Source organism: Bufo gargarizans, chromosome 1 (assembly GCF_014858855.1).
Source record: "Bufo gargarizans isolate SCDJY-AF-19 chromosome 1, ASM1485885v1, whole genome shotgun sequence".
Classification (NCBI taxonomy): domain Eukaryota; kingdom Metazoa; phylum Chordata; class Amphibia; order Anura; family Bufonidae; genus Bufo; species Bufo gargarizans.
The window spans coordinates 410,856,249-410,872,831 of NC_058080.1; the positions used below are offsets into that span (position 1 = coordinate 410,856,249).

At 45.5% G+C, this 16,583-nt stretch overlaps 1 protein-coding gene across 2 annotated transcripts in view; it reads right to left on the minus strand.

Moving 5' to 3' along the window:
- LOC122921450 (prostaglandin reductase 1-like) overlaps window positions 1-16,583 on the minus strand; it is a 164,425-nt gene that overhangs the window by 38,712 nt on the left and 109,130 nt on the right. For both annotated transcript variants that reach the window (XM_044271431.1, XM_044271438.1), the window contains exon 8: window positions 1,296-1,401. In XM_044271431.1, coding sequence (XP_044127366.1) covers window positions 1,296-1,401 — 106 coding nt within the window. The remainder of the gene's footprint in view (window positions 1-1,295; window positions 1,402-16,583) is intronic.

The following is a 16,583-nucleotide window of genomic DNA, read 5'->3' on the forward strand; positions in this document are numbered from 1 at the left end:
ACCCGAACTTTGACCCGAAGTTTGGCCGAACCCAGCGAACCCGAACATCCACGAGTCCGCTCATCCCTACTAAGCAGTTATTTCATTTTTTGACCGTCTCATTCCAAGAGCTATAACTTTTTTTTTTTTTATGTTGATGTAGCTGCATGGGAGCTTATTTTTTGTATATATACAGGGTGGGCCATTTATATGGATACACCTTAATAAAATGGGAATGGTTGGTGATATTAACTTCCTGTTTGTGGCACATTAGTATATGTGAGGGGGGAAACTTTTCAAGATGGGTGGTGACCATGGCGGCCATTTTGAAGTCGGCCATTTTGAATGCAACTTTTGTTTTTTCAATAGGAAAAATTTATTAATTTCTTTGCAGACAGAAATTAATAAATCTAGGCCATTGTGCCTCTTAAAGTGGTGGTAACAAATACATCTATTTTCAGTTGAATTTACTAAAGTTGAAAAGCTTGACATTCATTAGGTCTGCAGATTTCTTTTGTTAAATTGAAGGAAAGATGCCACATGTTACATATGTAAATATGCCTTTTATTTTCAGTAACTATGGCCATGGATAGCTTGAACCTAACAATACTAACCCAGCAATTTTATTAGGTGACTTAAATGTTAGCTGAATATACCGCACAAGTTTTAATTTAAAGGTGATCTCCCACATTTGAGTTTTTCTAACAATTAGAGAGAATGAATTACATGCATGTGTCTTAGATGTCATTATGGGACTCTCTAAAGGACCTTTGCTATGCAGCTGGAATGCTTTCAGGATCATTAAAGATGAATTTAGCATGCACCTGAAATTGCTGAAATTGGATGATATAACTTTCGAATGGCAAAGTTCAGTTCATTCAAGTAATTATGAAAAAAATATGCACAGCAGTATCTTGGATAATAAATAGTGCAACTCAGTTTCTGCCACACAACTGGTGAAGCCTCAAATTCTGTAGTGTAGCCTAGTCCTTAAATGGGTTGTGCAAGAATTGTTTTTTTAGTCTACCCCTCCACTTGGCTGGACCTGTAAAAGATACGCCACTGGGCTCCCTCTCTGTAAACATCCAGTTTGACATTGCCTGCAGCCAATCAATGGCCATGGCAATGTCAAAGTAAATGTTTTCAGCAAGGGAGCCCAGCAGAGCTGGAAGAGAAGGAGCAGGGAGCTAGCACCAGGGAGCAGGTAAGTAAGCTTCTCTTTACAATTCCGGCCAAGAGGTTGCCAAAACCCTCCCCATTTTTGCACAACCCATTTAATACATGAATTAAACTGATTAATAGTCATAGAAATTTACCTGATGGAGGCACTGCATCATTATACATGGATATTGCACCACAGACAGCAATTCTTCCAAAATCCTTCATTTGTGCTAGTGCAGCATCGGAAGATTTCCCACCAACCTACAGAGCAAAGAACAAAATGTTACTTTGAATGAAGACCGTCACTCATACACTGGGGGTCACGTGAGAGTATTAAGTACAAAGCAATTTTAATGACTCAAAGAAGATGGAATATAAAATATAAAATACATTACATATAAAAATGTAAAATTAAAATCAACAGTCAATGAAAAATCCAAGGAAGTTATAGCTGTATATAAGGCATATCAAGCATGAGTATATGTCTTGGACATCAAATCAGTCATTGGCACGATTGCTATTCCTGTTAAACAGTTATTCCTATTTTCTGATAAAGTCTTCCACTAATATTAGTATAATGATTGGTCTGTAGATCAATATAGTGGTTAGTATTTCCAGCATACGATTTATTCCCAATATAATGTAGCTGGTTAATAAGTAGTAGGGGAATCAGCTAAGATGCTATTAATTTGGTTAATACTGCAATTATCAGCCTGCAGTTGTCAACAGACGATTCTTTCCAATGGTTAGTTAGTACAGTCCATAATCTGTGGAATGTATAGCGATATGTGGCAATGTAAGATATTAACTTGTTGGTACTCACTTTTGGTAGCGCAAGTTTCGTGGCGTCCCACGTGTAAGAGCGGTGTCTCGCTAGCGTTCTTGCGAGGTAGGCCAAATTAGTGAGGTGGATGGAATGTCCTCAGAATGCCGTAAAACTTGCTTATGTTATCGCGAGACGAGAGGTTGCCTTGCTCCATAAGGTGCCGTGGATAGAATTACTTCAGTGTGCTGTAGATCTCACTCACATTATCGCGAGGCAGGAGATTACCTTGCTTAACCTTTTGCCTTAGTATCAACAGGATCTTTAAATATATATTCCTTCTGTGTTGCATGGCCATGCAGATTGTTCAGGACTTTTGCGAGTACTTTCTACTTCTTCCTCAGTGGATTTACTAACAATGAAAAGTCTAGATAGTATTGTCACCGCCAGTCCTGTGAGAAGGTCTGGCAGACATTCTTCTCTACCTCTTGTATGATGTTCTTTGTTTTGGTTTCACTTTCTCATCTCCTTTCCTTCTGCCAGGTGCCACTTATTTAGACTAATCATTTTCCTTTATATTCCCTCCCATACTGCCTCACTTTGCGGTTTATATTAATTCCAGGATGAAGTGTTCACTGCTCGAGGCTGCGTCTGCTGTTTGGTCAGATAAGTCCTTTACTTTATTGTGTTTCCTTGCTGGCTTGATTCTAGGTGACCCTGACTCCGTCCGTATTACGTGCAGGGAGTCAGTGGTCGTGTCCCCTCACTATTATAGGGTTTTCAGATGTCACACAGACTTAGGTACGTGGGCATGCAATAGTCTACCATTGAGACCCTTGTATGTGCATAGCAATCAGGGAGAGCTCTTAGGGTCTTATAGGACTCACCTATATGCTCCTTAGTTTGGGATCAAGCCAGTCTCTGGTTTATTTATAGTTCCAGCTGTCTGCTAACTTCATCCGTGACTTTATAAACTGCCATAACCATCTTAAGCATGGATCCGGTTTCAGCCTTGATTGACTGCATGCAAGGTCATTCCCTGGAGGTAGCAGATCTCCGTAAAACTCTCAGTTTCAGGTGACCGGTTCTGCTGGCAATCATGGAGTTTGTTCCGAGCCTAAGATCTCGCTTCCGGATACGTTCTCCGGGGGTAGTGAGAATTTTGTTCGCTTTAGAGAGGCTTGCAAACTCCATTTTCGCCTACTTCCTCATTCCTCTGGTGATGAGGAGCAGAGGGTGGGGATCATCATCTCGCTGCTCAGGGATAACGCTCAGTCTTGGGCCTTGTTGCTGCCAGTGGGGGCACGGCCCCTCCGATTGGTGGATGAATTTTTTGTAGCCCTGGGGCAGATATATGATGACCCGGATCGTATTGCTCTGGCTGAATCTAAACTGCGTTTTTTATGCCAGGGTAAACAGTCCACAGAGATATATTGTTCTGAATTTTGGAGATGGGCAGCGGATACTGGTTGGAATGCTACTGCACTCCGAAGTAAATTTTGCCATGGTCTTTCGGAAAGATTGAAAGATGCATTCGCTTTTCATGAGAGACCAGCGTCGTTAGAGTCAGCCATGTCTCTAGCTGTTCGTATTGACAGGCGTCTTAGAGAGAGAGAGAGAGAGGATACTACTCTTTCCTGCCATATTCAGCCCAAGGACAGTAGGGCTGTCTCATTCAGTGCGCAGGGGTCTCAGTCTGTCTCAATCCCCTCTGAGGAGGAGGCCATGCAGCTGGGTTTGCTTGCCTCTGATAGAGGATTCAGCTCTCAGAGGAGGGTTTGTTTCTGTTGTGGGGTATAAATCATTTAGCTAATGTTTGCCCCTCTAGGAGATTCATGGAGTTTTCTGAGGGTAATAAAACAAAACAAAAAGAAAAAAACTCTAAAAACTTTCCATTTGCTACTATTGGCAAGGTTGATGCGGAAATTGAAGGTTTGCCGTTTGCTTGTAGTTCCCGTTTTCTCCTACCTGCCAGGGTGGCGCTAGACAGCAAGAACATTGTTTGTGAGATTTTTGTAGATAGTGGAGCAGCTGTCAATCTCATTGATAATCAATTTGCAATAACGCATGGTTTCCAGGTATGCACTTTGGAAAAGGATATACCTGTTTTTGCTATCGATTCCGCTCCACTTTCTCAAAGATCGTTAAAGGGCATAGTTCACAATATCCGTTTGACTGTGGGTGACGCTCATGTTGAGGATATGTCATGTTTCGTCTTAAGCGGATTACCTACTCCTCACTAAACATAACCCCACCATTGATTGGCAAGCAAGGCAAATAAATGGAGTGAGTTTTGCAGAGAGAATTGCCTCACAACATCTATTTCAGAGGTTTCTACCAAGACTGTGCCATCTTTTCTCTCTGAATTTTCAGATGTGTTTTCCGAGAGTGGTGTCCAGGAGTTGCCCCCTCACTGGGCATACGACTGCCCTATTAATCTCATCCCAGGCGCCAAGCTGCCAAAATCACAACTATACAATCTCTCCAAACCTGAAAGGGTCGCTATGCGTACTTATATCTCTGAGAGCCTGAGAAAGGGACACATCCGACCCTTGAAGTCACCTGTTGCCGCTGTATTTTTTTTTTGCTAAGAAAAAAGATGCTTCTTTAAGACCTTGTCTGGATTTCAGGGAGCTGAACCGTATCACGATTCGTGACCCATATCCGCTTCCTCTGATCCTGGACCTGTTTAACCAGATTGTTGGGGCTAAAGTTTTTTCTAAGTTGGATTTAAGAGGGGCATACAACCTAGTCAGGGTCAGGGAAGGGGACAAATGGAAGATGGCCTTCAATACCCCTGAGGGTCATTTCGAGAATTTGGTTATGCCCTTTGGTTTGATGACTGCTCCGGCCGTCTTCCAACATTTTGTGAACAGCATTTTTTATCATTTAATGGGGAAATTTGTACTGGTGTATCTAGATGACATTTGGATTTTTTCTCCTGATTTCAAGACTCATCGGGACCACCTACGTCAGGTCTTGCTGATTATGTGGGAGAATAAATTGTACGCTAAACTGGAAAAATGTGTGTTTGCGGTTCCGGAGATTCAGTTTCTTTGTTTTCTTCTCTCCGCTTCTGGTTTTCGGATGGACCCTGAGAAGGTCCGCGCTGTGCTTGATTGGGAGCTTCCTGAGAATCAGAAGGCACTGATGCGGTTTCTGGGTTTTGCCAATTATTACAGAAAGTTAATTTTGAATTATTCCCCTGTTGTTAAGCCACACACTGATATGACTAAAAAGGGGGTGGATTTTTCCTCGTGGTCGGTAGGTGCTCTTAAAGCCTTTTCTAGTATTAAAGAGAGTTTTGCTTCCGCTCCCATTTTGGTACAACCTGATGTCTCTCTACCTTTTATTGTTGAGGTGGATGCTTCTGAGGTAGGTGTGGGTGCGGTCTTATCTCAGGGTCCTTCTCCTGCCAGATTGTGACAGTGTGCCTTTTTCTCAAGGAAACTCTCCTCTGAGAGAAATTACGATGTCGAAGATAGGGAGTTGTTGGCCATCAAATTAGCTTTTGAGGAATGGCACCATTGGTTAGAGGGAGCCAGACACCCTATTACTGTCTTTACCGACCATAAGAATCTGGCCTACTTGGAATCGGCCAAGCGTCTGAACCCGAGATAGGCCAGATGGTCTTTGTTCTTTTCTAGGTTTAATTTTTTTACGTTCGCCCTGGGGTTAAAAATGGGAAGGCGGATGCCCTGTCACATTGTTTTCCGGGAGGGGGGAACTTTGAAGACCCGGGTCCCATTTTGGCTAAAGGGGTGGTCGTCTCTGCTCTTTATCCTGATTTGGAGGCAGAGGTTCAGGCAGCCCAGGCAGAGGCTCCTGATCTTTGTCCTCCTGGGAGGTTGTTTGTGCCTCTCGCTTTACGACACAAGGTTTTTAAGGAGCACCACGATACTGTCCTTGCTGGGCACCCGGGGAGTAGAGCCACAGTGGATCTCATTGCTCAGAGATTCTGGTGGCCGGCTCTTCGTAAGACGGTTGAGGGTTTTGTGGCAGCCTGCGAGACCTGCGCTCGTGCCAAGGTCCCTCATTCACGGCCATCGGGTTCTCTCCTCCCGTTACCCATTCCTTCCCGTCCTTGGACGCATCTGTCCATGGACTTCATTACGGACCTGCCTCGTTCCTCGGGGAAGACCGTGATTCTGGTGGTAGTGGACCGTTTTAGCAAAATGGCACATTTCATTCCCTTTCCTGGGTTACCCAATGCTAAGACGCTGGCGCAAGCGTTTGTTGATCATATTGTTAAATTGCATGGCATCCCTTCAGACATCGTTTCTGATAGGGGCACGCAATTTGTTTCCAGATTCTGGAAGGCCTTCTGTTCTCACTTGGGGGTTCGGTTGTCGTTCTCTTCTGCTTTTCACCCGCAGTCGAATGGTCAGACCGAACGCGTCAATCAGAATCTGGAGACATATCTGCGCTGTTTTGTGGCAGAGAATCAGGAGGATTGGTATTCTTTTTTGTCCCTTGCTGAGTTTGCTTTAATAACCGTCGCCAGGTGCATATGGGTTTCATCCGCAGTTTGGGACATTCTCTGGAGAGGGGTCTTCTGGTTTACCTGATGAGGAGAGATTTTCCTCGTCTTTGTCATTTATTTGGCAAAAGATTCAGGGTAATCTGAAGAGGATGAGTGAGAGATATAAGCGTGTGGCGGATAAGAGACGTGTGCCTGGTCCGGACCTGAATGTGGGTGATCTGGTGTGGTTGTCTACAAAGAATATAAAACTGAAGGTTCCCTCCTGGAAGTTGGGTCCTAAGTTTATTTGGCCTTACAAGATCTTGTCCGTCATCAATCCCGTTGCCTTCCGTCTTGATCTTCCTCAGACTTGGTAGATCCATAATGTTTTTCACAAGTCCCTATTAAAACCTTATGGCCAACCCACTGTACCCTCCTCTTTGCCTTCTCCTCCGATTATTGTTGATGGTAATCTTGAATTTCAGGTCTCTAGGATTGTGGATTCTCGAATTATCTGCGGTTCTCTTCAGTACATCGTTCATTGGGAGGGTTATGGTCGTAAGGAGAGGATGTGGGTCCCAGTGGCGGACATTAAGGCCACTCGTCTCATCAGGGCTTTCCATAGGTCTCATCCTGAGAAGGTGGGCTCTGAGTGTCCGGAGTCCACCCGTAGAGGGAGGGGTACTGTCAACGCCAGTCCTGTGAGAAGGTCTGGCAGACGTTCTTCTCTACCTCTTGTATGATGTTCTTTGTTTTGGTTTCACTTTCTCATCTCCTTTCCTTCTGCCAGGTGCCACTTATTTAGACTAATCATTTTCCTTTATATTCCCTCCCATACTGCCTCACTTTGCGGTTTATATTACTTTCTGGATGAAGTGTTCACGGCTGGAGGCTGCGTCTGCTGTTTGGTCAGATAAGTCCTTTACTTTATTGTGTTTCCTTGCTGGCTTCATTCTAGGTGACCCTGACTCAGTCCGTATTAAGTGCAGGGAGTCAGTGGTCGTGTCCCCTCACTATTATAGGGTTTTCAGGTGTCACACAGACTTAGGTATGTGGGCATGCAATCGTCTACCATTGAGACCCTTGTATGTGCATAGCAGTCAGGGAGAGCTCTTAGGGTTTTATAGGGCTCACCTATATGCTCCTTAGTTTGGGATCAAGCCAGTCGCTGGTTTATTTATAGTTCCATCTATCTGCTAACTTCATCCGTGACAAGTATTGATACCAGTGGGTATAAAACTAAAAGGTGGGGTGGATCCTGTCGTGTCAATCTAAAGATAAGGAATGGATCACTTAATTCTACATATCAGTTGGTCCATGTTGCAGTTTTAATGCGTTTTTGCTGCATTTTTGGAATATATATGCGTTTTGTGTCAGTAATTGCTTAATATTATGGTGTTTAGTTCTAATGGTTTTCCCCATCACATATATAAAACAATAATGTGATTGATACACATATAAAGGAAATAAGAAAATAATCATCAAATATATGAAGACAACCTCAATGAAGGCGCATTGAATAATACTCCTGGAGTCAAATGCGCTTGTGGGATCAAGTTCATATATTGATGGATTAAGTTCATATATTGTTAAGTAGATATAGATAGAACAAGTTCATATATTGACAAGTAGATATAGCTGGAATGGGGGGGGCCCTCCACCAAGGGGACATCGCAGTGCTGATAAACAACCAGACATGTGATCTCCTGTCAGCAAGGGATACCCCCCAAAACTGATCTATAGAAAACCAAAAATTTCGAGTTCAGCATTGACAGACTTCTGAAGTCGTAAATTCGTCTGGACTCTGTCCTTGACATCTTTGAGTTGTGATTACCTCCCCTCCAGTGTCTTTCTACCTTCTCCAGTGCAGCAAATGTCAGACCACTGTAATCTTTGTTATGGTAATTCTTGAAATGTTTGGACAACGGATTAGAGTTGAGCGAACACCTGGATGTTCGGGTTTGAGAAGTTCGGCCGAACTTCCCGGAAATGTTCGGGTTCGGGATCTGAACCCGACCCGAACTTCGTCCCGAACCCAAACTCCATTGAAGTCAATGGGGACCCGAACTTTTCGGCACTAAAAAGGCTGTAAAACAGCCCAGGAAAGAACTAGAAGGCTGCAAAATGCAGCAACATGTAGGTAAATCCCCTGCAAACAAATGTGGATAGGGAAATGAATAAAAATTAAATAAATAAAAATTAACCAATATCAATTGGAGAGAGGTCCCTTAACAGGGAATCTGGCTTCATGTCAGCAGAGAATCAGTCTGCATGTCATAGCAGAGAATCAGGCTTCACGTCAGCCACCACTGTAACAGTCCATTGTCATATATTTAGGCCCAGGCACCCAGGTAGAGGAGAGAGGTCCCGTAACAGAGAATCTGGCTTCATGTCAGCAGAGAATCAGTCTGCATGTCATAGCAGAGAATCAGGCTTCACGTCAGCCACCACTGTAACAGTCCATTGTCATATATTTAGGCCCAGGCACCCAGGCAGAGGAGAGAGGTCCCGTAACAGAGAATATGGCTTCATGTCAGCAGAGAATCAGTCTGCATGTCATAGCAGAGAATCAGGCTTCACGTCAGCCACCACTGTAACAGTCCATTGTCATATATTTAGGCCCAGGCACCCAGGCAGAGGAGAGAGGTCCCGTAACAGAGAATCTGGCTTCATGTCAGCAGAGAATCAGTCTGCATGTCATAGCAGAGAATCAGGCTTCACGTCAGCCACCACTGTAACAGTCCATTGTCATATATTTAGGCCCACGCACCCAGGCAGAGGAGAGAGGTCCCGTAACAGAGAATCTGGCTTCATGTCAGCAGAGAATCAGTCTGCATGTCATAGCAGAGAATCAGGCTTCACGTCAGCCACCACTGTAACAGTCCATTGTCATATATTTAGGCCCAGGCACCCAGGTAGAGGAGAGAGGTCCCGTAACAGAGAATCTGGCTTCATGTCAGCAGAGAATCAGTCTGCATGTCATAGCAGAGAATCAGGCTTCACGTCAGCCACCACTGTAACAGTCCATTGTCATATATTTAGGCCCAGGCACCCAGGCAGAGGAGAGAGGTCCCGTAACAGAGAATCTGGCTTCATGTCAGCAGAGAATCAGTCTGCATGTCATAGCAGAGAATCAGACTTCACGTCAGCCACCACTGTAACAGTCCATTGTCATATATTTAGACCCAGGCAGAGGAGAGTGGTCACGTAACAGAGAATCTGGCTTCATATCAGCAGAGAATCAGTCTGCATGTCATAGCAGAGAATCAGGCTTCACGTCAGCCACCACTGTAACAGTCCATTGTCATATATTTAGGCCCAGGCACCCAGGCAGAGGAGAGAGGTCCCGTAACAGAGAATCTGGCTTCATGTCAGCAGAGAATCAGTCTGCATGTCATAGCAGAGAATCAGGCTTCACGTCACCCAACATTGGAACAGTCCATTGGCATATATTTAGGCCCCGGCACCCAGACAAAGGAGAGGTTCATTCAACTTTGGGTTGCCTCGCAATATAATGGTAAAATGAAAATAAAAATAGGATTGAATGAGGAAGTGCCCTGGAGTACAATAATATATGGTTAAGGGGAGGTAGTTAATGTCTAATCTGCACAAGGGATGGACAAGTCCCGTGGGATCCATGCCTGGTTCATTTTTATGAACGTCAGCTTGTCCATATTGGCTGTAGAGAGGAGGCTGCATTTGTCTGTAATGACGCCCCCTGCCGTGCTGAATACACGTTCAGACAAAACGCTGGCCGTCGGGCAGGCCAGCACCTCCAAGGCATAAAAGACTAGCTCTGGCCACGTGGACAATTTAGAGACCCAGAAGTTGAATGGGGCCGAACCATCAGTCAGTACGTGGAGGGGTGTGCACACGTACTGTTCCACCATGTTAGTGAAATGTTGCCTCCTGCTAACATGTTGCGTATCAGGTGGTGGTGCAGTTAGCTGTGGCGTGTTAACAAAACTTTTCCACATCTCTGCCATGCTAACCCTGCCCTCAGAGGAGCTGGCCGTGACACAGCTGCCTTGGCGACCTCTTGCTCCTCCTCTGCCTTGCCCTTGGGCTTCCACTTGTTCCCCTGTGACATTTGGGAATGCTCTCAGTAGCGCGTCTACCAACGTGCGCTTGTACTCGCGCATCTTCCTATCACGCTCCAGTGCAGGAAGTAAGGTGGGCACATTGTCTTTGTACCGTGGATCCAGCAGGGTGGCAACCCAGTAGTCCACACACGTTAAAATGTGGGCAACTCTGCTGTCGTTGCGCAGGCACTGCAGCATGTAGTCGCTCATGTGTGCCAGGCTGACCAGGGGTAAGGACAAGCTGTCCTCTGTGGGAGGCGTATCGTCATCGTCCTGCGTTTCCCCCCAGCCACGCACCAGTGATGGGCCCGAGCTGCGTTGGGTGCCACCCCTCTGTGACCATGCTTCATCCTCATCCTCCTTCACCTCCTCCTCATCCTCGTCCTCCTCGTCCTCCAGTAGTGGGCCCTGGCTGGCCACATTTGTACCTGGCCTCTGCTGTTGCAAAAAACCTCCTTCTGAGTCACTTCTAAGAGACTGGCCTGAAAGTGCTAAAAATGACCCCTCTTCCTCCTCCTCCTCCTCCTCCTGGGCCACCTCCTCTTCCATCATCGCCCTAAGTGTTTTCTCAAGGAGACATAGAAGTGGTATTGTAACGCTGATAACGGTGTCATCGCCACTGGCCATGTTGGTGGAGTACTCGAAACAGCGCAACAGGGCACACAGGTCTCGCATAGAGGCCCAGTCATTGGTGGTGAAGTGGTGCTGTTCCGTAGTGCGACTGACCCGTGCGTGCTGCAGCTGAAACTCCACTATGGCCTGCTGCTGCTCGCACAGTCTGTCCAGCATGTGCAAGGTGGAGTTCCACCTGGTGGTCACGTCGCATATGAGGCGGTGAGCGGGAAGGCCGAAGTTACGCTGTAGCGCAGACAGGCGAGCAGCGGCAGGATGTGAACGCCGGAGGCGCGAACAGACGGCCCGCACTTTATGCAGCAGCTCTGACATGTCGGGGTAGTTGTGAATGAACTTCTGCACCACCAAATTCAGCACATGCGCCAAGCAAGGGATGTGCGTCAAACCGGCTAGTCCCAGAGCTGCAACGAGATTTCGCCCATTATCGCACACCACCAGGCCGGGCTTGAGGCTCACCGGCAGCAACCACTCGTCGGTCTGTTGTTCTATACCCCGCCACAACTCCTGTGCGGTGTGGGGCCTGTCCCCCAAACATATGGTTTCAGAATGGCCTGCTGACGTTTACCCCGGGCTGTGCTGAAGTTGGTGATGAAGGTGTGTGGCTGACTGGATGAGCAGGTGGAAGAAGAGGAGGAGGAAGCTGAGTAGGAGGAGGTGGCAACAGGAGGCAAAGAATGTTGCCCTGCGATCCTTGGCGGCGGAAGGACGTGCGCCAAACAGCTCTCCGCCTGGGGCCCAGCTGCCACTACATTTACCCAGTGTGCAGTTAGGGAGATATAGCGTCCCTGGCCGTGCTTACTGGTCCACGTATCTGTGGTTAGGTGGACCTTGCCACAGATGGCGTTGCGCAGTGCACACTTGGTTTTATCGGATACTTGGTTGTGCAGGGAAGGCACGGCTCTCTTGGAGAAGTAGTGCCGGCTAGGAACAACATACTGTGGGACAGCAAGCGACATGAGCTGTTTGAAGCTGTCTGTGTCCGCCATCCTAAATTACAGCATTTCATAGGCCAGTAGTTTAGAAATGCTGGCATTCAGGGCTAGGGATCGAGGGTGGCTAGGTGGGAATTTACGCTTTCTCTCAAATGTTTGTGAGATGGAGAGCTGAACGCTGCCGTGTGACATGGTTGAGATGCTTGGTGACGGAGGTGGTGGTGTTGGTGGTACATCCCCTGTTTGCTGGGCGGCAGGTGCCAACGTTCCTCCAGAGGCGGAGGAAGAGGCCGAGGCGGCAGCAGCAGCAGAAGAGGCCGAGGCGGCAGCAGCAGCAGAAGAGGCCGAGGCGGCAGCAGCAGAAGAGGTAGCAGGGGGAGCCTGAGTGACTTCCTTGTTTGTAAGGTGTTTACTCCACTGCAGTTCATGCTTTGCATGCAGGTGCCTGGTCATGCAGGTTGTGCTAAGGTTCAGAACGTTAATGCCTCGCTTCAGGCTCTGATGGCACAGCGTGCAAACCACTCGGGTCTTGTCGTCAGCACATTGTTTGAAGAAGTGCCATGCCAGGGAACTCCTTGAAGCTGCCTTTGGGGTGCTCGGTCCCAGATGGCGGCGGTCAGTAGCAGGCGGAGTCTCTTGGCGGCGGGTGTTCTGCTTTTGCCCACTGCTCCCTCTTTTGCTACGCTGTTGGCTCGGTCTCACCACTGCCTCTTCCTCCGAACTGTGAAAGTCAGTGGCACGACCTTCATTCCATGTGGGGTCTAGGACCTCATCGTCCCCTGCATCGTCTTCCACCCAGTCTTAATCACTGACCTCCTGTTCAGTCTGCACACTGCAGAAAGACGCAGCAGTTGGCACCTGTGTTTCGTCATTATCAGAGACATGCTGAGGTGGTATTCCCATGTCCTCATCATCAGGAAACATAAGTGGTTGTGCGTCAGTGCATTCTATGTTTTGCCACCGCTGGGGAAGGGCTAGGTGGATGCCCTTGGGAAACCCTGCCAGCGGAGTCTTCAAACAGCATAAGAGACTGCTGCATAACTTGAGGCTCAGACAGTTTCCCTGGTATGCATGGGGGTGATGTGACAGACTGATGGGCTTGGTTTTCAGGTGCCATCTGTGCGCTTTCTGCAGAAGACTGGGTGGGAGATAATGTGAACGTGCTGGATCCACTGTTGGCCACACAATTGACTAATGCCTGTACCTGCTCAGGCCTTATCATCCTTAGAACGGCATTGGGCCTCACCAAATATCGCTGTAAATTATGGCGGCTACTGGGACCTGAGGTAGTTGGTACACTAGGACGTGTGGCTGTGGCAGAACGGCCACGTCCTCTCCCAGCACCAGAGGGTCCACTAACACCACCACGACCATGTCCGCGTCCTTTACTAGATGTTTTCCTCATTGTTATCGTTCACCACAACAACAAAAATATTATTTGGCCCAATGTAGTGAATTCAAATTCAAGCCTTTTTTTAAAGACAAGAAATATAAAATATTAGGGCACACCAGCACTTGGATTACACACGGAGAGTTTTGATATAACGATATATATTTATTGTAACACATAAAAACTATCTATTCCGACATATTATAATGCATAGCTAAAATCTATAAAATACATAGATACAGTATATATATAAAAATATAATATAAAATAAAAATAAAAATAAAAATTCCCTATATTTGACCAATTGGTCAGAGTCTTTTGAAACAAATGATAATTGATAAAGTGCTTCACATGCTCGGCGTAATGTATTGTTGCTGCAGAGTCAGTATGATGATAAATTCCCTATTAGTAATAGAAAATATAGATCGCAGTTGTTTTACCACTGTGGCCACTGAGGAAGGAGTCGGAGCACTCTGAAACGCGTATGGTAAATCCCATGAAATAAGACACAGAATCAGAAGACTTAAGCGCTTAAAGAAAAGGAACCAACAGCTAAGGGATCGGTGAGAATATACCTTCTTAAAGGAAAGCTGGATACCTGTCGGCAATCTATGAGAAGCGCACCTGGTGACTCTATAGCTTGCGTGATACAAAGAAATAGCGCAGCATAAAGATACCATTGAGCGGCCTCTACGACAGCACAGCTTTACACATCACTGAAGATCCCAGACCTGATATTCACATAGACTCGGTGGAAATTCCTATTACACCGCAACTTATAGAGATTAGTATCACTCGTGGGACGCCACCAGTGTTACAATCAAATCGGCAGTGCTTAAACAGTGAGTAAAACAACTGCGATCTATATTTTCTATTACTAATAGTGAATTTATCATCATACTGACTCTGCAGCAACAATACATTACGCCGAGCATGTGAAGCACTTTATCAATTATCATTTGTTTCAAAAGACTCTGACCCATTGGTCAAATATAGGGAATTTTTATTTTTATTTTTATTTTATATTATATTTTTATATATATACTGTATCTATGTATTTTTATAGATTTTAGCTATGCATTATAATATGTCGGAATAGATAGTTTTATGTGTTACAATAAATATATATCGTTATATCAAAACTCTCCGTGTGTAATCCAAGTGCTGGTGTGCCCTACTATTTTATATTTCTTGTCACAAATTTTAGAGGAGTGGGTGAATCCTCTTGTAGGAGCACCCATACCATTTTTGACTAGTAGGTGAGCCCTCTCCAACCTATACTTTTTTTTAAAGACACCTAACACTATCTGGCTTTCTATTTAGGTACCATATTACACTAATACAGGCACAGCAGTAACCACAGATTTAGCTGACTATAAATTTGAGGCCTATTATTTAGGCGCTGGGTGACAGGTATACGTTTACAGACAGAATTAGACTGGGATATGCACAGTAGCGTGTGTGTGAAGTTATTGAGAATGACCCTATCTGCACCTTGAATCTAATATACCCTTTTAGGGATAAATTTAAAGTAGGCCTGATACAGCAGAAACCACTAATTTAGAGAATTGCTAAATTGGGAATTGTATTTCAACCCAGAACAAAAACTGTGCTTTGACGGACATTAAATAACTTGACCAGCCACAGCAGTAACAACAGATTTAGCTGGATATAAATTTGAGGCCTATTATTTAGGCGCTGGGTGACAGGTATAGGTTTACTGACAGAATTAGACTTGGAAATGCACAGTAACGTGTGTGTGAAGTTATTCAGAATGACCCTATGTGCACCTTGAATCTTATATACCCTTTTAGGGATAGATTTAAAGTAGCTCTGATACAGCAGAAACCACTAAATTAGGAAATTGCTAAATTGGGAATTGTATTTCAACCCAGAACAAAAACTGTGCTTTGACGGACACTAAATAACTTGCCCAGCCACAGCAATAACCACAGATTTAGCTGACTATAAATTTGAGGCCTATTATTTAGGCGCTGGGTGACAGGTATACGTTTACTGACAGAATTAGACTGGGATATGGCCAAAAAATAACCACACTATTGATGGTTAAATGCACTTGGTGTGACAGCTTGACCAACCACACTATTGAGGGTTAAATGCACTTGGTGACAGCTTGCCCCTGATGTAGTATATGGCCAAAAAATAACCAGACTATTGATGGTTAAATGCACTTGGTGTGACAGCTTGCCCCTGATGTAGTATATGGCCAAAAAATAACCACACTATTGCTGGTTAAATGCACTTGGTGTGACAGCTTGACCCTGATGTAGGATTTAGCCAAAAAACAACCACACCATTGAGGGTTAAATGCACTTTGTGACAGCTTGCCTCTGATGTAGCATATGGCCAAAAAATAACCACACTATTGATGGTTAAATGCACTTGGTGTGAGAGCTTGACCCTGATGTAGGATTTAGCCAAAAAACAACCACACCATTGAGGGTTAAATGCACTTGGTGGCAGCTTGTGCTGGCGCACCACAAGACACAAAATGGCCGCCGATCACCCCAGAAAAAAGTGACTGAAAAGCGCTCTGGGCAGCCTAAAAACAGTGAGCAGTTTAATAGCAGTAGTTCAATCATCCACAGCTGCAGATTGATCTCTGAATGAAGTCTAATCTTGCCCTAACGTCGCAGCTGCAACCTCTCCCTATACTGATCAGAGCAGAGTGACGGGCGGCGCTATGTGACTCCAGCTTAAATAGAGGCTGGGTCACATGCTGCACTGGCCAATCACAGCCATGCCAATAGTAGGCATGGCTGTGACGGCCTCTTGGGGCAAGTAGTATGACGCTTGTTGATTGGCTGCTTTGCAGCCTTTCAAAAAGCGGCAAGAAAGCGACGAACACCGAACCTGAAACCGGACTTTTACGAAAATGTCCGGGTTCGGGTCCGTGTCACGGACACCCCAAAATTCGGTACGAACCCGAACTATACAGTTCGGGTTCGCTCATCCCTACAACGGATGTTTAGCATGGCCTTTTTTTATGTTATTTATATGTTCCGCTAATCTCACTTTAAAAGGCGGTTTGGTTCTGCCAATATATTGTTTTTGGCAAGGGCACTGGATAATGTAGATGATAGTGGAGGAGTTGCAAGTCAAACAATCTTTTATTTCAAAAGACAATTGGTTCTGTGTGGACGAAATCCTATCAGTCTTC